Source organism: Sciurus vulgaris (genome assembly GCF_902686455.1).
Source record: "Sciurus vulgaris genome assembly, chromosome: 8".
Lineage (NCBI taxonomy): Eukaryota > Metazoa > Chordata > Mammalia > Rodentia > Sciuridae > Sciurus > Sciurus vulgaris.
Genome location: NC_136468.1, coordinates 96,131,038 through 96,152,428, shown reverse-complemented (window position 1 = coordinate 96,152,428; position 21,391 = coordinate 96,131,038). Strand labels below are relative to the sequence as shown.

At 32.9% G+C, this 21,391-nt stretch overlaps 1 protein-coding gene across 1 annotated transcript in view; it reads left to right on the top strand.

Annotated features, from left to right (window-relative positions):
* HERPUD2 (HERPUD family member 2) overlaps positions 1 to 20,868 on the top strand; it is a gene marked incomplete at its 5' end in the record, with an annotated part of 38,905 nt that extends 18,037 nt beyond the window's left edge. The window contains 5 exons of the mRNA XM_079150594.1: positions 2,808 to 2,953; positions 17,393 to 17,515; positions 18,214 to 18,537; positions 19,353 to 19,467; positions 19,955 to 20,868. Of these exons, the coding sequence (XP_079006720.1) occupies positions 2,808 to 2,953; positions 17,393 to 17,515; positions 18,214 to 18,537; positions 19,353 to 19,467; positions 19,955 to 20,116 (870 nt within the window). The 3' untranslated portion in view covers positions 20,117 to 20,868. The remainder of the gene's footprint in view (positions 1 to 2,807; positions 2,954 to 17,392; positions 17,516 to 18,213; positions 18,538 to 19,352; positions 19,468 to 19,954) is intronic.
* Between the last annotated feature and the right edge of the window lie 523 nt (positions 20,869 to 21,391).

Below are 21,391 nucleotides of genomic sequence, written 5' to 3'. Positions count from 1 at the left end.
TAGGAGGAGTAAACATCGAAGTTTTCTGATTCTCCTTCTTTGCCTCTCAAAATCTAAATGGAAAACAAAAACAGTTGGAGCCTGTGAGTTTTGAGATTGTGTTTTGAACAATTGGAATAAGGCATTTAAAATTTGTTTTTAGCTATCGTAATACCCAGTGTTATCTTAAATCCTATTTACTGTGAGTTATAATTCACTGAATGGCAGGTCATTAATCTCCACGAATTTAATTAATTACTGAAATACTCAGAAAACAGAATTATGATATGGTCATATAATCTAGACTTTCAAGCCAGTGAAATTTCAACAAATGTATCTAATATAATGTATCTAATAATAATGTAGTTTATTCAAGGTAGATTAAATTGTTTACATTTATAAATACCTTAAATCTTCTTAAAATAGAGTAAGTGGCCAAGGATTTTGAGTATATTTTTATTTTATTTTAAATCACTGGATTTGGACATACTTTCAGACTATAGGGGAAGAAGTATTTAATGTACTTATTTATTTCAAACTTGCTTATTTATCTCCCTTTGTTTTTCCATCTGCCTAAAATTGTTTTGAAAAATTTTGTAATAGTTGAACTTTTCAATTTAGACAGTCTCTACAAATTTTAAAGACATTGGCACTGATCTCTTTCTGTTAAATTATTTTTGATTTACCTTTAATATTTATATGATACATTTGGGGCGAGAGGATTGAGATTAGTGGAAACTTGCTTTAAACTTCATAGGCAGGCAGTGAACTTTTATTTGGATAAGTATGCTTTACTTTTTATGAAGATTCTAGCCAAAACTTTTAAGGAAGGAATGAGTGGCAGGATAACTAGTTGAAGTATCTTCTGATACGTACTGTAAACTGCTTCTTTAAGAAACTAGGTTCTCCAGTTGCTATTTTTAATAATATAGCATGGTAAGTATTTTCTAGTATCAACCGTGGGAATTTAGCTTACATTAAACCGAAGTATACTTTATTGGAAGACCCAAGGATCTTTATATGCTTCCTACCTTGATTATGATGAAGGGACAAATATTGGCATTGGCTTGGAGTTTTGTATGTAGTCTTGGATGAAGTTGTATTGCTTCAGTTTTTTGTTAGGAAAGAACCCTCTGATTTAAGTGACTTATCTGGTGGTTCCTTAGCTATGATTTCATGTCATTAGTATGTATATTTATTTTGTTTCAGGGTGTTATGAAAATCTAAAAAATATCAAAGGAATGTTAAGTTGAATTGCCTTAAATTTTTCATGGCTCAAAACTTTCAGAGGGATTTAAAAATGTGTTAAAAAAATCTAATCATGAAAGAATTACCTAAAAGGCCAGAAATGACTAGTTCTGGCAAAATTAGGCCATTCTGATGAATGACTAGGATTTTCTTCTATTAACTATGTTAATAAATATCTTATCATGATGTTCCTTTATAATGAATATCTTATCATGATGTTCATTTAGTGAGAAATCTTTCCAAAAAGGCTTTCCAAGTTTATGTCCCAAAGTATTGGAGTCTTTATTTGGTATCTATTTTGTGTGAAGTAGCATCATTTTTTTAAATCTTTAAAAAAATTTTTTAGTGCATTATAGTTATACATAATAGTGGAATTGATTTTGACATTTGTAAATGCATATAAGGTAGTTTTCTCCATTTTCATCCCCAGTACTTCCTTCTTCCCTCCCCTCTTTCCTCCCCCATTGCCTTCCTCTACTCTGTTGGTCTTCTGTTTACAAGGCACTGATTAGTGCATTATAGTTATGTATAAAATTGAAATGCTTTGTGATATATTCATACATGCACATAGCATAATTTGGTCAACTTCATTCCCCAGTTCTTTCCCTTTCCTTCCCCTCCCTCTCTGAAATAACTTCTTAAAGAAAGCTTTTGTTAGTTTTGCAAGAGATCTATGTGCTTGGGACCAAGACTTCTGTCAGTTGGAAGGCAGTACAGGTAAATTACAGTTTCAGCAAACTTGAAAGGATGTTAAAACAATACTATACCCAGCTTTTACAAAAGTGACAAAACTATAATTTAAGTAAAATGCAATTATGTTTTTTAAATTTACACAAGACACTTAATAAACTACTTTCAGCAAACTGGGGTGCTATTTTAGGCATTATATTGGTTAAGGTTATTGAATCAGTGAGTTACTGACATCATTTGAGCATGAAAATTAAAAACCCTGTTTGGTATCTTACCTATTTTGTAAAAAAAACTCTTTGTTAATGACATCTGTGAACTAAATAGACTTTTAGAACTGAAGGGAATTGAAATCTGGTTCAATCTCATTTTCTGTAAGAAAGTAGAGACTCTGAGAGGTTAAGTGAATCTTTAAGGTTGTACTCTTTGTTAATGTCAGAGCTAGCATCAGGTTCTAGATCTCTGATTCCTATCCTCATCATGTTAAGCTAGTGTGTTACCAGTAGCATGCTTTGCAGTACCTGGCACATAGTAACTGTTTAAATGACTAGTGATTAGTTAGATTTATTGAGCACTTTCCTTGTGTTAAGCATCATGAAAGGAACTTGGCATGCATTAGTTTAATTCAAGAATGTGATATACAATTTTTGTTTATTATTATTCTGTTCCTTAGCTTTGAACAGTTGATAAATGCATTTATATATAGTGTTTAGTTAAGCAGTTTTAACTTTCTGATCTTTTTAGTCTTATTAAAATTGATACATATATTGGAACATTTCTAAAATTTATTTTGCAGAGGGAATTTATTATGAGTACATTTTTGGCATGTCTGTAATCTCATAATTGTAATAAATTAAATTTTCTTGAAAAAATAATTCCATTTTTGTTTGTAGAGTTCAGATCATTCAGGATCAACAACTCCATCATCCAGTCAAGAAACTTTGTCCTTAGCTGCTGCATCTTCCTCAGAAGGATTGAGGCAGCGTACCCTTCCACAAGCACAAACGGACCCAGCACAATTTCCCTATGTAATGCAAGGGTAAGTGAAATTAGGTTGCTTGGACCACATTTCGAGTAGATAGGCCCCAGGTAACTAAGTTTTTTTTTTTTTTTTTTTTTTTTTTTTCTTTTTCTGACTCAGTTTCATTATAGAGTTACTCAGTTTAGTCTTTTGGGGAGAAGTTGGGTAAGGTGGGGTACTTGTGAGAGTAGGGATCTGCAGTCTGTTTTTAAAAAGCCCTACTTGGATCGTCCAGGCTTAGGAACTACTGAAGTAGAGTAAAAACCACCCTGGCTTATAAGGATATATGATCCTTGCATGTTATTTTGAATTACTGTATTGAGCATTCTATAGGGAGTTTTCTCAAGGGGCTTACTATGGCTACCTCATGTTTAACAATTACATCAGGCCTCTTGAGTTTGGCAGTTCCATAGGAAATGCAGCCAACAGCCACAGGGTAAAAGCACATCTTTCGGACATATCAGAGAATAGGATCTTAGAAAATATAGTTTGAACCTCAGTTGTGTCAAAAGCAGATACCTTATTAGGATACTTTCATTTATTTTTTGAAGTAAAGGAAATGTAAAAAACAAGTAGTGATGACTGTTCTGCATTGCACATGAAACCATGGGGCTGTAGTGTATGGCACTGGTCCAGGTTTACGTAAGCTAGAAATGGCTAGGAACCCAGAATGATAAAGGAGGTGATGGAACAAGGACTGCCATGCTGAATAGGATAGCATGAACATTCAGGTACCTTTTACTTAGAACTTTTATCTTAAGTCATTTATTGATATAGAAGAATAAAGCTGAATATGTAGCAAAATATAAGAAAACTCATTTGTCTCATATTTCTTCAGTATAAAGCCTTTCTTATCAAAGTAAGTATTTAGATGAGCCTGGTTATAGACTTTTATAAGGCACTATGAAAATACTTTTGTTTTTAGAATATGATAACTATAAACCAAAACTTAGTTATTTGTAACAGCAGTGTTCTTAGAATTTACATTATGAAACAGTAGCTTACAGTACTTTGTCTTATAATAGTGATTCCTTTCCTTTCTTTTTTGCAGAGTAAGACAGTTCAGTTCCTCTTAACTATACAGATAATTTTATTTAGTATAGCAATGGAAGGAGTGTTAAAAAGAAGGCTTGAAGAATATATTATGACATTAATAGTGGTTATCTCTGGATGATAAGATTTTAAATTTTTTCATACTTATTTGTTTTATAATAAAACAAAGCTTGTAAGATAGCAGACCTTCAGAATAAGACATTTCTGTAAATGATTAGTAGTGTTTCTAAATGAGGTTGTTGGGGAAATCAGTCTACAGGAGAGAAAAAGATTCAGCTTCTATTATATAGAGGTAATTACTATTTTTTTAGCTTTTAATGAAGTTTATTTTTGAATTTGTTCTTTTTGTATATACATGACAGTAGAGTGCATTATACATTTATGGAGTCTAACTTATCCTAGTTAGGATTCCATTCCTGTGGTTGTACATGATGTGGAGTTTCATTGGTCATGTATTCATATATGAACATAGGAAAGTTATATCCAATTTATTCTATTGTCATTCCTATTCCCATCCCCCTCCATTTCCTTTATTCCCCTTTGTCTAATCTAGTGAACTTCTATTTTTCCCCACCCTTCCCCCTTGCATTGTGTGTTAGCATTCACATATCAGAGAGAACATTTGGCCTTTGGTGTTTTGGGACTAACTTATTTCACTTAGCAAGATAGTCTCCAGTTCCATCCATTTACTGGCAAATGCCATAATTTCATTCTTTATGGTTGAGTAATAATCCATTATGTATATATACAACATTTTCTTTATTCATTCATTTGTTGAAGGGTACTTAGCTTTGCTATTGTGAATTGAGCTGCTCTAAACATTGATGTGGCAGCGTCACCATAGTATGCTGATTTTAAGTCCTTTGGGTATATACCAAGAAGTGGAATGATTTCATTGCAAGTTTTCTGAAGAATCTCTATATTGCTTTCCGTAGTGGTTGCACCAGTTTGTAGTCCCACCAGGTAATGTTATGAATGTACCTTTTTTCCCCATATCCTCACAACATTTATTGTTACTTGTATTCTTGATAATTGCCATTCTAATTGGAGTGAGATGGAATCTTAGTGTACTTGGAATTTACATTTCTGTAACTGCTAGAGATGTTGACATTTTTTCATATATTGGTTGACCATTAAATAAACCTTAAATTATATAATTGACCTAAAACTATACTACAGAGCTATAATAACAAAAATGGCATGGTATTGGCATAGAAACAGACATGAAGACCAATGGAACAGAATAGAAGATGCAGAGACAACCCACATATATACAGTTATCACATACTAGACAAAGGTGCCATAAACATACAGTAGAGAAAAGATAACCTCTTCAACAAATGGTGCTGGGAAAACTGGAAATCCATATGTAGTAGAATGAAATTTAACCCCTCTCACCCTGCATAAAACTCGAAGTAGATCAAGGACCTAGGCATTAGACCAGAGACTTTGTGCCTACTAAAAGAAAATGTAGGCCCAACTATCCATCATGTTGGCCTAGGAAACATATTCCTCAACAAGACTTCTGAAGCACAAGAAGTAAAATCAAGAATCAATAAATGGGGTGGTATCAAACTAAAAAGCTTCCTCACAGCAAAGGAAACAATCAAGAACATGAAGAGAGATCCTGGAGAATGGGAGAAAATCTTTGCAACCTGCACCTTATATAGAGCATTAATCTCCAGGACACACAAAGAATTCACAAAACTTACCACCAAAAAACCCCCAAATAACCCAATCAATAAATGAGCAAAGGAAATGAACAGGCACTTCCTAGAAGAAGTGCAAATGGTCATAAAGGTATTGTTAAATGGATTAGAAAAATCTGAAATAGTGTTTATTTTGCCAGAAGAGAGGGGAAAAATAGTGAGCAACAAACTGTTCACTTAGGGAATCTCTTTAGCTTCACTTAGGAAGTTTATTGCTAGATAAATAATATTGGATTTTTAGTCAGCAGGGCAGTATCGTTTAGTGTTTGAACAGATGCTGGAGCCAGCCAGTTTGGTTTGAATCCAGGACCTATTCATTCACTACATAAGCTAGTCTCTTCCCTACTGTACTTCAGTTTATTCATTACTTGGAGGATAATAGTACTTATGGGATTTCTATATGGATTAAAATAATTAGTGGATGTCAAGTGGTTAAAACAGTAATAGGTGCATAGTGATGTGTTAGCAACTACTTATAAATTCATCCATCCTTATAGGTGAGTATTGGACAACCATTCAGCAAACAATTTTGTGTGCCTGGTGCACTAAAGCATTCAGATGAATGAATGCCAGTGCTAGGTGCTGGAGAATAGGACTTTGGAGAGAATACTTTGATTTACAAAATAATTGATAAGAAAGTTCAATAAATATGTTATTTAGTTCAACAGTGAACATGTTTTGACTGTATAGTTGTCATTTTTTATTAATGAAGACATTATATCTTTAAATCTTGTTTAATACAGTCTTAGCCTTAAATATGCTAAAGTGGTAATTTGGTGACCTTGAATAATTTGGTAATTATTTTATCAAAATAAAAGCTCTCTCCATTTTCAAATTCCAGTACAGTTTATATTTAATTAGTTGGCATGTGGTTTCCATCTTGTAGGTTAGTATTCTCAGTCTTCTGTGAGTTTGTTAAAATTGCTGATTCCTGTTCCCTTCTTGCTGAGGTTTTGAATTGCTAGTTTTGGGATGTTTCTCAGGAATCTGCCAACCTAACAAGACTCTGAGAACTTCACTTTGAGAAATCCTAATGTAGGGGATTAGTCGTCTCTTCAGCTCATGAGGAAACATGAGAAGGGCATAGCAGGACTGCACATCACCATACTGGCCATTTACAAAGTCACATTTATAAATCTGACTGTTTTTTGACTCATTCTGTTCTGCTGTCACATTTATTTATCTTAACTCTAAAAATTGCTGACTGGTTTATAGAATAACCAACTTTATATATTCAGTTTTTCTCTCTGAAATAGTAATAGCCTTGTTTTATAACAAAATTGAAAACTTAGTCATACTGTTAGGGTTTAAATAGGAGGTATCCCCAAAAATTTATGTGTGAGACAATGCAGGAATGTTTGGAGGTAAAATGATTATATTATGGAAGCTGTATCCTAATTGGTGAATTAATTCTGATGGGTTAATAATTTGAATTAATTAATGGGTGATAACTGGCAGGTAGTATGTGTCTATAGAAGTAGGTCATTGGGGACTTGCTTTTGGGAATTATATTCCTCCTGGTTTCTTGCACTCAAGCTCTTTCTGCTTCTTTTTTTTTTTTTTAAATCTTTATTTATATTTTTATGTGGTGCTGAGGATTGAACCCAGTGCCTCTCATATGCGAGGCAAGCGCTCTATCACTGAGCTATAGCGCCAGCCCAAAATATCTTTCTTTTCTTTTGTATTTATTTATTTAATTTATTTATTATTTATTTATTTTGTGTGTGTGTGTGTGTGTGTGTGTGCTGGGGATTGAACTCATAGCCTTGTGCTTGTGAGGCAAGCACCCTATCAATTGAACTATATCCCCAGCCTGTCTTTCTGCTTCTTGAGTGTCATGAACTGAGCAGCTTTCCTCTACCTTGCCCTTCTGCCATGTTCTGCCTTACCTTAGGTCCAGAGCTGTGGAATTGGCCAACCATGGACTGAACCTCTGAAACCATGAGCTAGAATAAACTTTTCCTCTTCTAAGTTGTTCTGGTTAGGCATTTTGATCATAATGATGAAAAGCTAACATATATATATGTCCTTCTGTGTTGTCTGATTTTTTAAAGTAAAAATCGCTTGAAGCCACCACTTAAAAATAGCTGCTACTTGCATTTTTATAAATATTTTTCCAAACACTTTTTTCTCTCTACTTTTTCAATGAAAATATAATTTCTATTGTTTTATAAATTCTTTTAAAATAACATAGCCTGAATATATTTTCAGATAAATATAAATCTGTAGCATTTAAAGTTTGTTTTTTCATTTTCTGGATGTATTAATTTATTTACTTTTCTATTGATGGAAAGTATATTCATTGGTTTTGCTGTTTGATAACTTCAAAATCTCAGTGGCATACAAGAAAACACTTTACTTTTCTTGCTCCCAGGTCTCTAAGTCACCAGGACAACTTTGCTTTAGGCTGTAGGTTGAGTTCAGTTCTGTTTCATGTTACTCCTTCTCTTTGAATTAGTAATTCTCTAGAACATGTACTTTTCATGGTAAATGACAAACACAAGAAGCAAACTAACCCCTGAGCATATTCAAAGCCTTATATATGTCACATTTATTAACACTGATTGTTCAAAAGCAAGTCACACAGTTACTCATTAGCATTGGGGTTGTCAGGTATCACAAAGTGCTGTGCTAGAAAATGCTTAACAGCTGTCATTTCTGCAGAAAACAATAAGCCCTGGATTTCCTGATTTTTGTGGTGTAAATACTCTTACCATGGCCAATTTCAAGACTCCAAGGTTTGACTCACAAAATTCCTGAACTTTAGCCATCAACTCTTGTGAGCCAGTGTGCGTCAGCACTTGTCACCTTTGCCACAGTGTGGCAGAAAGGTTGCACGTGTGATTCTGTTATCAAACAGTGAATAATTGAGGCAATTTTCTAACAGAAATGTTTGGGTTATCTTTTTCCTACTAAATATCACTGAAATCAACATTCGTAGGTATGCTCATAACTTTAGGATGTATGGTGAGAGGGGGAATTCCTGAGTCGAAGTGTTCTTAAGACTTTTTGAGGCCCTTAAAGATGATTGTAAATGAGATACTCTATTTTTTGCTTGATTTCTTTCTTTAAGCATAAAATGCTTACATAGAATTTTAAAATTTATCACCCATGTGCAATGATTTCAATTCTGAAATACTAAGTTCAATTAGTTTGTTGTATTTTTTTTTTTTTTTTTGCTGATATTGTCTTTTAGTTAACATTTTCTGAATTTTTGAAATTTAAATTTTTTTTCTATAGGTTTTAAATTTGAAGGGCAGCTTTCAGGGATAAAAATATCTTATTTTTTAAGGAATTTGTGCCATGGTTCTCATGTTTTTCATGTGAGGTGAAATCAAATGCCAAGATTTTTATCTTTTATAATTAACAATTTTTTTATTAAAATTTTTAAAAAATTCAGTATGAAAAACATATTTATTTTTTTAGATAGATTTTGTAGTTCATCATTCTACTTAATTATTCTAATTTGTAAAAATGCAAATTCAAATCATTTTTTATTTTGAGGAGATTTCCTTGAGTTACAGTTTTTTAAAGTTCTGATTTGGTTGTCTTTACAATCTTCTCTACTACTTCTATTTCACCTCTTTTTTATGCCTTCTTTATGTGAGGTGAATCTTCTTGGCTCTTTTGACTTCTATGCTGTGATTCTTATTGTACTCTTGGCCTTGCCAATACTCCCTTGTGTGTATCCTATAATTTTGTTTTCTCACCTGAAAAGACTTGATCTTTTACTTTACTTTCTTTCTTCTGTTGAAATTCCATCTGACATCGGCCTGGCATTTATCCTTTTTTTATTCTGAGGTTTTGAATTTATAGTTTCTGATATTCTTTAATCTGTAGTTGCATTTAATTCTTAAATTGATTGTTATAATTTCCCTCTATTTCGTAGCTTTTTAGGAAGGGCTTTACAATAAAGTTTTTTAAAATGATCTGTTCAAAAAATTGTTTCTTATCCCCAAGTTTCTTCTTGCAACTGTAAGTAGTATTATTTTCTTGGTTCACATTTAAAGGTATTAGATTTTCCTGGACCCACAAAATAAAGGTGACTCTGAAGATAAGAGCATGAAGGGGTTGGCTATCCTATCCAGCTTCTTAACACAGAATTATCTTTTATCATCGATATGGTGGAACCATATTTTTAATAAATGAAGAATTTTTGCTCTGGCTTCTGGAGATATTTGGGCATTGCCTTCTTAGATTTTCCCCTTTACCTTAACTAGCAACTTCTCATGGTTCCTTTCCCCTTTTTGTGTTCTTTCCTGTGGCACAGACTCTAGAGACTGTTGCACTGGTCTTGAATATTTGTGTATATGCATATTTAAATTTTGCACTATCCTCTCACTTTTAAGTATGCTGTAGGCAGGGTCTGTGGGTAATTTTAATTCCTTTCTCATTTGGCCTACATGTATTTGGTGTATGAACTATGGTAACTATAGAAAAAAACAATTTTTACTCAGTGTTATCATGAAAAGTTATTAATAAGAATGAAAATGTAGTATAAATATTTTTCAATCTTTCCCTTCAAGAACTTCATTAACTTGAAAGGCAGTAGCTAAATATCAGAAAATTTCCAATGGTCAGTATGTTCGAAACACTCTGTTGAAATGATCATTGTACTTCAGTTCTTTTTTTTTTTTTTTTTTTTTTTTTTTTAGAATGCTTCATTTATTGCCACATAGTAGCTGTACAAGTCCAAGCAAAGAAAAAGGTGACTTGGTGTTAATAAAATAGTAGTTCTAGAACAGAAACAAAAACCTTTATAAGCAAAAAACGTAATCCAATATTTCTAAAATAATGAAAACAGATCTCATAGAAGAAAAAACAACAAGTAGAACATAAAATAATATGACAGCTGAAACCCATCAAGTCAAACTTATTAGTAAATTCAAATAAACTTAGCCTTAACTCCCATTTTTGAAAGAAAATATTTTCGGATTGATACACAGAGCAAAAATCTATGTCCCATATAAAAAGATACCATTGCAACACAGTTATTCATAGAAGCAAAAAACAAAACATGGGTAAATGTAAAGCAGATAAATAGAGTAGAAGTTAAAGTCATTCAGATCTCAATGTCTGACAAATCAGAATTTGGAAAAGAGGATGAAAAGAGCAAATAATGAAACTTTATAATGCCAAAGGTCCCAAATCATAATGGAGGTACAATAAGCATCCCTACGTCACATAACATAGTAAAATTTTAATAATGCAGAATTTAATAAGGTTAGAAATGGAATCAGTCAATATTTAGGGATGTGAAAGGTGAAGTGAAATAGGCATTTTCTAACTTTTGGAGAAATCTAATATAATTCACTCCTTCTGGGGAAAAATCATATTTATTTAAAAGTAAATTTAATGTGCTTCTGTCTTCTTAACCATTCATTTCATTCCTCAGAATGCATCATAATTAAATAATTAAGATCTAGACAATTGTTTACAGACAAAACTCACTGCAGTAGTAAAAACATTTCATAGGTAAATATATATGACTTATTATTATTGGTCATTAAAAGCAACAATGCTTTTGAAGAACGTTAATGGCTTAAGATTGAAGATTTTAAAAAAACAGGAAAATATTAAAACCCAAATGTCTCAAAAAAAATGAATGAATGAATTTGAAGGTAAAATGGTTACCATAGGTTTGGGAGTATAGGGAAAGGGAAAGACAGGGAGAAGTGGTCCTAATTTACAGATGGATAGAAGTAAGAAGTTCCAGTGTATATTGAATATAGGGTGACTAAGATAATAATTATTATACTGTATATATCAAAAAGCCAAAAATAAGGATTTTAGAAGTTCCAGTCATATGTAAAAGATATTTATGTGAGGAAACAAATGTTTAAACTGATTTAAACTTTACACAATTTATACATGTATGGAACAATCAAGTTATCCCATCAAAATATACAATTTTTATGTTTTGTGTTTCAGTTAAAAATAAATTTAATTTTAAAAAAGTAAAAAAAAAAGAAGATTGTAAATTTCCAGTAAAGAAAAGTTATGCTACATTACTCTGCCAGTAACAGTTGTTGAAGAGCCCGATTCCCCATATCTGTGCACATACTTGCTATTGTGATAAATTGGAATGCCCTTGTTTTAATTTGATACAGGAAAAAGTGGCATTCTGTTTTGTTTTATGAATTGCTTATTTGTTGGTTTATTGATAGGTTGAAAATTTGTGACAGTTCTATATCTAAAAGGAACTAGTAGGATCTAATAATACTGAGTATTAGCACAGACTGGGCAATTTATTAATAAGCACTTATTTACATGCCTTACTTCATTAAACTTTATACCAACCCTGTTCGTTGGTGTACATTATTCTCCCATTTTATGGATGAGGAGAGTAAAACTTAAAGGATAATATAGCTTGTTGAAATTCAGACATGGTCAGTGCCAGAACTAGAATTCAAATCCATATCTGAATTTGAAGTCTATGTTCGTAATGGTCTTGCTGAAGTGACTGTTTTGTCTATCATTTGAGTCAGTATTTTTTTCTGAAAAATACTGTCTATCATTAGTATTTTGATTCTATAAATACTAATGAAAAGGTAGGAAAGAATATTGAAATAGATGATAGACATTGTAACTCCTTGTTATATTTTATTGTCTAGGGAATGAGGACAAGTAAGAAAGTCTGTACATGTCCACTATGGGTGTACCTCTTTTTTCCCAAATATTTTCCATCTATGGTTGGTTGAATTCTTAGATGCAGAATTCATGGATACTGAGGGCTGACTGTATCAGCGGTTTCTTCATTGTGACTTTCGTAGGGCCATAAGGAGGGACCAGGTTATTCTCTTATTGTTTTCCTTGCATAAAGAATATGACATTTTCTATGGAGGCAGACATATTACACATCCCCAATAATTACATTTCCCCTATGTTCTGCTATTTTATTCAACTCTTTGCCAAAAAAGCAACTATTTTCAGTTGTAAAAGCAATATGTGTGTATTAAAGAGTAAAAATAGTAAAAGAAAAAAAAACAGTAAAAGAAGGGGAGAATTTACCTCATCCAATCATCTAGAGACTACAGGTTAAACATCTCTAATCACAAAGTTTGAAATCCAGACAGCTCCAAAATCTAAAACTTTTTGACGATGTCATGAGTGAAAAATTCTACATCTGACCTCATGTGATCAGTTGCAATGAAAATGCAGTCACACTAAGTGTATCATATAAAATTACCTCTGGACTATGTGTATAAAGTATATATGAAAGATAAATGAATTTCATGTTTAGACTTGTCTCCCATTGCAAGGTATCTGATTACATGCAAATGTTTCCAAATACAAAAACATCTGAAATATGAAACACTTCTGTTCTCAGGATTTTGGATAAGTGATATTCAGTCTGTATTTAATATTTAGTATTCCCTTTTAGAATCTTTTTCTTTTAAATGGGTTTATTTATTATAGCTATAATTCTTTACCGTGTTGTTTACCTTTCATATTTTCATTTAGTGTTAATAAACTACGTGAAATTTACAGTTTACTAGTTTAAGTAGTTGCTTTTTTTCAGTACTGTATTTTTAGTTTTTCCTTGCTGTTCATATAAAGTTGTTCAGTACACATTTATCATGCTAATGTACAGATACAATAATGTATAAAGCCCATTCTGTGTTCTTAGGAACACATACTTTGGTTAGAAAGGAGAACAAACAGGAATTTATTTCTTTTAGCTGTTTCCTAACAACTTATACATGTGCATAGTACCATTAAGAAGAAAAAAAAAAAAAAAAAAAACTAACAACCAATAAAGTGTATACAAGAGTTTCATTAATGAGTGTCCTAGTTAGCCATTTGCCCTCTTCTGAGGCAACCAGTCTTAGCTGTTTCCACTGCATTATTACAGGGATCCTTATATAAGGGTGTATCTGTGGTACATGTGTTCATGGCAAACATCCACATGCATGTATTTTAACATAAGTAATAGCATTATTTTATACATACTAGACTACATCTTGCTTTTTCACTAAATATGTTGATAACTTGTTTTATATAAATGCAAAAGAGCTACCCCATCTTTTATAGTTGCAGAGTATTCCATAATGTGGATTTCTGTAATTGAATGAACCGATTCCTGTTGATGTAAATTAGGTCAAAAAGTATTTTTTATCCACTATTTTTTTTTGACTTTTGAAGACTTAATTAAACTATTAAAAATATTTTTAAAAACCCTGGAAAATATTATAATGACCATCAGTGTATCTAACCAGCCTCAACAACTATTAACAGACTACCATTTTCCATTAGTCTTTATTTTTTTTTGTTCTTGGGTCAGAGTTAAAGCAAAACCTGGACATATCATTTCTTCTGTAAATACTTTACTGTTCTCTATAACAGATTTGATAGATGTGAACTTCAAAAACTTAATCACAATACCATAGAAAACTTTATTAGGGCTGGGGGTAGTTTCATTAGTTAGTATGTACAAAGACTGAAAGGGCAGAGGTGTGAATTTTTTCTGTATTTCATATTTCGGTAAACTGATTTTCTGGGTATAAGATTCTTGGTTGACATCATTTTCTTTCAGAGCTTGAAAAATGCTATTCCAGGCCCTTGTGTCTTTTAGAGTAAACTGATTTTCAAAAACAGAATTACTTGGACAATTGCATATAAGAGAACATTTTTATAGGTCCTTACTTTTGTAAAATTGTTTTTAAAAGACTTATTCCAGTTTTTACTGTCACTAGCACTGAGTTGGATTTTACTTCTACCATTTTCTAATAGTAGATGTTTTTGTTTAGTCTTTTTACCTTTGCAAATAATCAAAAAACTATCTTTGTTTTAATTAGCATTTGTTGTTCTGATTGTTTTTGAATTATGTATTTAGAAATGATGCTAAATACTATTGCAAAGTTTTTTCTAAGTTTTTTCTCTAAATTTTTATGTCAAATATATATATATATATTTTTTTTTTTTTTTTTTTGGGGGGGGGTTGCCATTTGTTCCTTATACTTTTAAGTTAGGAAAGTCCTTCCTCCAGAGTTTTGGTAAATAATTCTGGTTTTCTTTTAGATTAACTATGGTTCAACTCTTTATTACTTTATTTTACTAGATTATTTTAATCTACTTGAAATTTATCTGAATATATGGAAAAAAGTGAAACATTTAAATTACCTTTTCCCTACCACCAACTTGGTAATCACCTTTTCTAGCACCAGATTATTCTCTTTCCTGTTGTTTAATGATGCATCCTCCAAAATATACTAAATTTTTATATAATGTTTCATTGATTTCTCTTTTTACATATTTTAAGAAAACTTGTAATTTAATATAAAATCATTTATTTCTTGTTTTATGGAAAGTGCTAAGTGTATATCAACTTGTCTGAAGGGTAATAAACACGGTTGAAAATTATAGTATGCCAGCTTGAGCCCAAAGGTATTTTAGCAGTTCTATAGTTCAGTGGCTTCTTTTTTTTTTTTTTGGTACTGGGCATTGAACCCAAAGGTTCTTTGTCACTGAACCACATCCTTAGCCTTTTTAATTTTGTATTTTGAGACAGAACCTCACTAAGCAGCTTAGGGCCTTGTTTAGTTGCTGAGGCTGGCCTGGAACTTGGGATCCTCTTACCTCAACCTCCTGAGTTACTGGGATTATAGGCCTGCCCCACCATGCCCAGCTGGTAGTTTTTAACTTATTGGAGTAAAAGGAAGGAAGCATATCAATTGTCTATGGGAGTTCATTTATTTTGGCAACATATGTTCAATAATTGCCTTATGTTCTGGACTGCAATAGGATGAGGTGGGAAGCTATAGAATTTGAGTGAAAAACAATGAACAGGTTAACCTTACCGTTTTTCAAGTTCAAGTAACAGATTTGTTTGAGGTTGTGTTTCTTATTTATAGTAGAGATTGGTAGCACTGTATTTTCAGGGGGAGAGAGTGGTTTTTCCTTTTGGAACCATCTTACTGGCTATACTGGCTTTAGGTAGTTTTCAGAGATGCATCGGCTCCCTGTTATAAATGCCTGTTTGTAGAAATTTTTTATAATATTTCTTTTCCCTGGCTTTCTCTTTAGGTTTGATCAACAATTCACATTATTTTAAGGGAAGAGTTGCGTTGCGGTTATTTTTTCCCCTTCTTATACAGGACTTGTCAATTGCTGGGAGCAACTGAGGCTTCTCTGCTTTTCCATCTTAATTGAGTATTCAGGAAAGCTTAGGAAGGTAGGGGGAAAGCTGTAATCAGGAGATGGAAGATTCTTATTGGCTCCCATTACTCCTTCAAGGATAAGGAAAGTTCCGGTAATACATAGGGAACATTGAAGAATATGGAAATGAATATTTGTGTCTTATTTAGCACCAGGTTTCCTAAAGTACAGCCTCTTGGTAAGTTTTAGCCCTCAACCCCAGCTATTCTAAATTAGATCTTTATAATCAACTATTACAATTGTATGTATAAATGGTTTTTAGAGGATACAATTATCATTAGTTACTCATTTCACTCTGGGGAGACCAAACTAATATCAGCCCAAGATAAAATTCAAGTAATATGAAAGAGAGCAAATTCACAAATTCTGCATTTACTTATATGTGTATCCCCATAGTTGTCTAGATATATTCAAATTTCTACAGATCTCACGTTACACATTTTAGAGTCATGCTGTGAGTTAGGAAATATGAGGAATAAAAACAAACTGTCTAACATTTGTGGAATATAGGATAACAACCGTCTATGGAAGATTCTGTTATTAAGCTCCATTTTAGAAATGGAGAAACTGAGGCATAATGAAATTAAATGTGGCCTTCCACAAGCTTACTGAGTTTGTAAAATTTTAAGCTTGAAAAATATATACATAGCCAGGTGTGGTGGTACATACCTATAATCCCAGTGACTCAGGAGGCTTAGGCAAGTGGACTGCAAGTTTGAGGTTAGCCTCAGCAACTTAGCGAAGCCCTAAGCAACTTAGACTCTGTCTCAAAATAAAAAATAAAGAGGAGTGGGTGGGTATGTGGCTCAGTGGTTGAGCACCCACCCCTGGGTTCAATCCCCAGGAACACCCCAATATATATAGATATATATAGATATGTATGTACACACACACACACACACACACACACACATCTTTATATCTATGCATAGCAAATAGGCTACTCTTGGCTTTTTAAAAATATTTCACAGATTTTTGTAATGTTTGTTTTTATTTTGCAACTAATTAGCTGATATTTTTTATATTTTAAAATAATATGAAATATTTGGCTGGTTTCCCCATTCCTCAAAATATTTTGTCATGAAGTTTATGTTTAGGGATTTGTTTCTTAAGGAGAATGTTCTTAAAGTGAAAGTATTTTTTGACTTTACATGCTGAAATGAGAAGATAACAAATATTCGGGTTTGCTACACATATTGTGAATGACGTGCTTTGTCTATGTACTTGGGCCCAAGGTCACCTTATGTAAGATGCATGGCCTTATTTGAAGAATGTTGAAAATAAGTATTTTTCTTTCCAGTATTATTATTATTATTATTTTTTTTTTATTTTTGTGGTACTGGGGATCGAACTCAGGGCCTTGTGCTTGCAAGGCAAGCACTCTACCAGCTGAGCTATCTCCCCAGCTCTCCAGTATTATTTAAAAACATTTTTGTTAATGGTTGACTTGAATTTGGAAATAAAAATTGAGAGAAGTTTTTTTTTTTTTTTAACTTTTGAAGCATTAAAAGACTATTTCTTCACTTCTTTGTTGCAGAAACATAGATAACCAGTTTCCTGGGCAAGCTGTTGCACCTGGAATCCCAGTGTATCCCGCCTTCAGCCCGTTGCAGATGTTGTGGTGGCAACAGATGTATGCTCATCAGTATTATATGCAATAGTAAGTTAGTCTATGTGAGTTCATTTTTTTCAGTTATTCACTGTTACTTGCTTTATTTTCTATTTTATACTAAGTAAGTTGATTTGGGGTTTATCTGCTTATGTATTTAATCAGTTGTTCAAAATTATTATGAGAAGGAATTCACAAACATCTCAGCAGATACTTTATTTTAAATTATCTGACTAAAGGAAAAAAAAAAATGGTTCACCTCCAGTTCACATTAGGGAAACCTAGCCTTGACTCCTCTCTCCATCCCCTGATTACATTTACCAGTATTCAGATGTTTTTTCCAGTAAAACATTTTTATAAATTCAAGAAGAGAAGACTTAAGAGAGTTTCACTGAATGGCACAGATCTACATGAAGAGATAACTTATCATTAGTTTATAAGGTAATTTAGTGAAAGAGAAGAGTGGTGAATGTGGCTATTCTTATTTCTTCTACTTCTCCCTTGTCATCTTTGACTACCAGACTGAGAGAAAATCCTTTCCTGAGCTGCACATGCCATCAATCTTGGCTCTGCTTTTCTACTGGAATTTGTACTTGCCTAAAAAATGTGGGGCAGGAGTTGTGATGTTTCATATTAGGTTCATGAAGAATACCTAATTCCTTAGGAATCTTAAGAAAAGTACAGTATGGTAAAGCTTTTGTTCATTTAAAGAATTCTTTTTCTTTTTTTTCCCCTGGTGAATGTTTTAGTCAAGCTGCAGTTTCAGCTCAGGCCACATCAACTGCTAACCCAGCCCAGCCTGCTGTATCACAGCCTCTAAATTTGGCACATGTTCCTGGAGAAGAACCCCCACCAGCCCCAAACCTTGTGGCCCAAGAAAATCGACCCATGAATGAGAATGTTCAAATGAATGCACAGGGAGGTCCAGTGCTAAACGAAGAAGACTTCAATCGTGACTGGCTAGACTGGATGTACACATTCTCACGAGCTGCAATTCTCCTTAGCATTGTTTACTTCTATTCTTCTTTTAGTCGGTTTATCATGGTAATGGGAGCCATGCTACTGGTTTATTTGTGAGTGATGTTCATGAATTTTTTGTGGGTTCTTTTAACTAATTTCTAAAATGGTTCAGTGTATAATCTGACACAGGGTATGTCAGAAGGGTTGAATGTTAAGCGAAGGGTTTTGAATATTGGGCTTCAGATATCTGGCGTATTTTTATATCAAAAGCAGGGACAGGCTGTGTTGAGTAAGAATATCAGAATTTTAGAATCAGTTTTTGTTTATTGTGTTTTATAAAAATTGTGAATTCAATGAGACATGGCTTTTTAATTATTTAGAACTTGAAATGTATGATGTATTCCTGCATAAACACGTTCTTTTTAATTTAGTTACCAGTAGGAGGTCCTATAAATACAGGTCAGATGTTTTGAGCCAGTTTCTTTTTTTTTTTTTTTCCGGTGCTGGGGATCGAACCCAGGGCCTCGTGCTTGCAAGGCAAGCACTCTACCGACTGAGCTATCTCCCCGTCAGATGTTTTGATAAGTAGACTCTTTTCCTTGTCTCTTCTCCTTGTCTCTCCTCTACAAGGAGCAAACAAATATCTGGTTATATTTCATTTTGAAAAATGCCAAAAAAAGGTTTGTGACTCCTGATCTCTCTTAGTATTTCACATAGAGCCATTTAAGCCCATGGTAGACTTTTAGATTTGAATTGAGTTTTGTTGTGCTGTCATTGCTTTGAGAAGGGTAGTTCCTGGCCTGAAGTGAGGGATTTGGTTTTTTTATTTGTTTGAATCATTTTTCTTTTGTAGGACATTAATATTTTATAATGTTACAATTAAAAACAGTTTCAACTTACTTTCTCTTTTCTGTATTATATTGAACAGACACCAAGCTGGATGGTTTCCTTTTAGGCAAGAAGGAGGTCAGCAACAGGCTCCCAACAATGTTGATGTTAACAATGATGGGCAAAATGCAAACAACTTAGAACTTGAAGAAATGGTATGTTATTGAGGTTTTGGCAGACTTTAAATACAGATATTTGCTTAGCACTGTGTGGGATCAACATGTTGAAAGAGTCTTGACTGTTCTGTCAATATTTGTGGAATGGCACATGAAGAAAAGCAAACATATAAATTGTGGTTTTATTGGGGAGAACTTAGAATACAATATTGAATTAATCATGTATTGAAAATAAGTGGGAAGGACTAACATTCTTTCTGAAAATAGCCTAAAAAAATTATGCACATGATAAGAATTTATTGTAGCAGTTGCCCCCTATAAACTTGATCACCAAATGCAAGTGTATATAAGTTCAAATTTATCAGTTTGGGACTTCCCAAAGATTTTTAGTGACCATGTATTTACCATTTTTGATTAAATGCACATAATCTTTATTTTCAAAAAGAACTTAACTCTCTCTTTCATTTGTGGGTTGATATTAGTGGTTCAGATCACTCAGGAGTATGTTTCTTGTTTTGTTTAAAAGGAGCGCCTTATGGATGATGGGCTTGAAGATGAGAGTGGAGAAGATGGAGGTGAAGATGCCAATGCAATTCAAAGGCCTGGATTAATGGCCTCAGCGTGGTCTTTTATCACCACCTTCTTTACGTCACTAATACCAGAGGGGCCTCCCCAGGTTGCCAATTAGACCTGAAAAACTGTGCCTGCAGCAAAGGAGGGTCTGACTTTAGGAAAGTGGTTTAAATAACAGTGCAATTTCAAAAAAAATTTATAACTTTCTTTTGATCATCATGTACAGAGGTGTTCTTTTCTTTAAGCTCCTCATGCATATGAATATTTTAAGCACAAACGGACTACTAAATGTGTGATTTTTTTTTTTTTTTTTTTTTAAGATCCTAACAGAACATAGCATAACAATATTGGTCTTCCAGGTATTTGTTTTTTTTTTTTTTTTTTTTTTTCATTTCGATTATGTGTAGTGTATCAAGACAGACTTACTTGGGCATATTTCTTTAAAGAGCTGCTTCACCTATAAATGTCTATAGCTAGTTACCCAGCCCTTCAGTGTGTAATTTGAATAAATATATCTATTTTCTGTGAATTATCCTGAAAGTTTTAAACAGAATGACCTCATAGTTTTTAATAAAGAATATTATTTACCTAAAATGTGCTAGTAGCATCTTGCCCAGCCATAAAGCAATAAACTTGTCAGTAATCTTAATTTTGACATTTGAATAAATGATGGAAACTTTCTATTTTAAGGGCATGTATCCCATCTGTTGGAATTAGTACTTTAAAAAGAAAAAAAGGGCAGCTCTTCAGTGGAATTAACAGTGATAAAAAATGTTTGATACAGGCAGTACTTTTATAAAAAAAAAAATGCCAGAAATTGCTCCCTGTAATTTTTTAAATAAAAAGTCAATTATGAATTATGGTAAACAGTCTTATGGGATATTTGTTCAAACTTTCAGTAACTAACCTATTTACATGCACAAATCTATGTAAAACTTCAGTTGTTGTTTAGAAGGGTTGCTGAAGTCTTTGTCATGTTTGCCTCTTTTCCTTTCTGATGGATATTTCCTAATTCTTAGGTATTCTGGAGCCTTGGTACTTTATTTAAAAATCCCTGTAAAAGCCAATGTACTATTTTATAAGAAAGCAGCGAGGTTTTTATAGGATAGCCAGTTAAAATCAAACAAATGTGGATGGGAAAACTTTATGTCACATGAAATGCATTGTAAAATTATGAAGGAAGTACTGTAGTACTGGCATAGGAATGTATGGTTAGGTAGCAGAACAGTGGAAGATTAAGAAAATATGAATTATTCTGTAAGTTGTGTACTTACAGTGATAAAGGTAACATTTCAAGGGGTTTACCTTTTGGAAAGAAAAAATTGGCTTCTATCTGTACGTGTCAAAGAAAACATCATGACTGAAAATCAAACCATGGAAATATGAATAG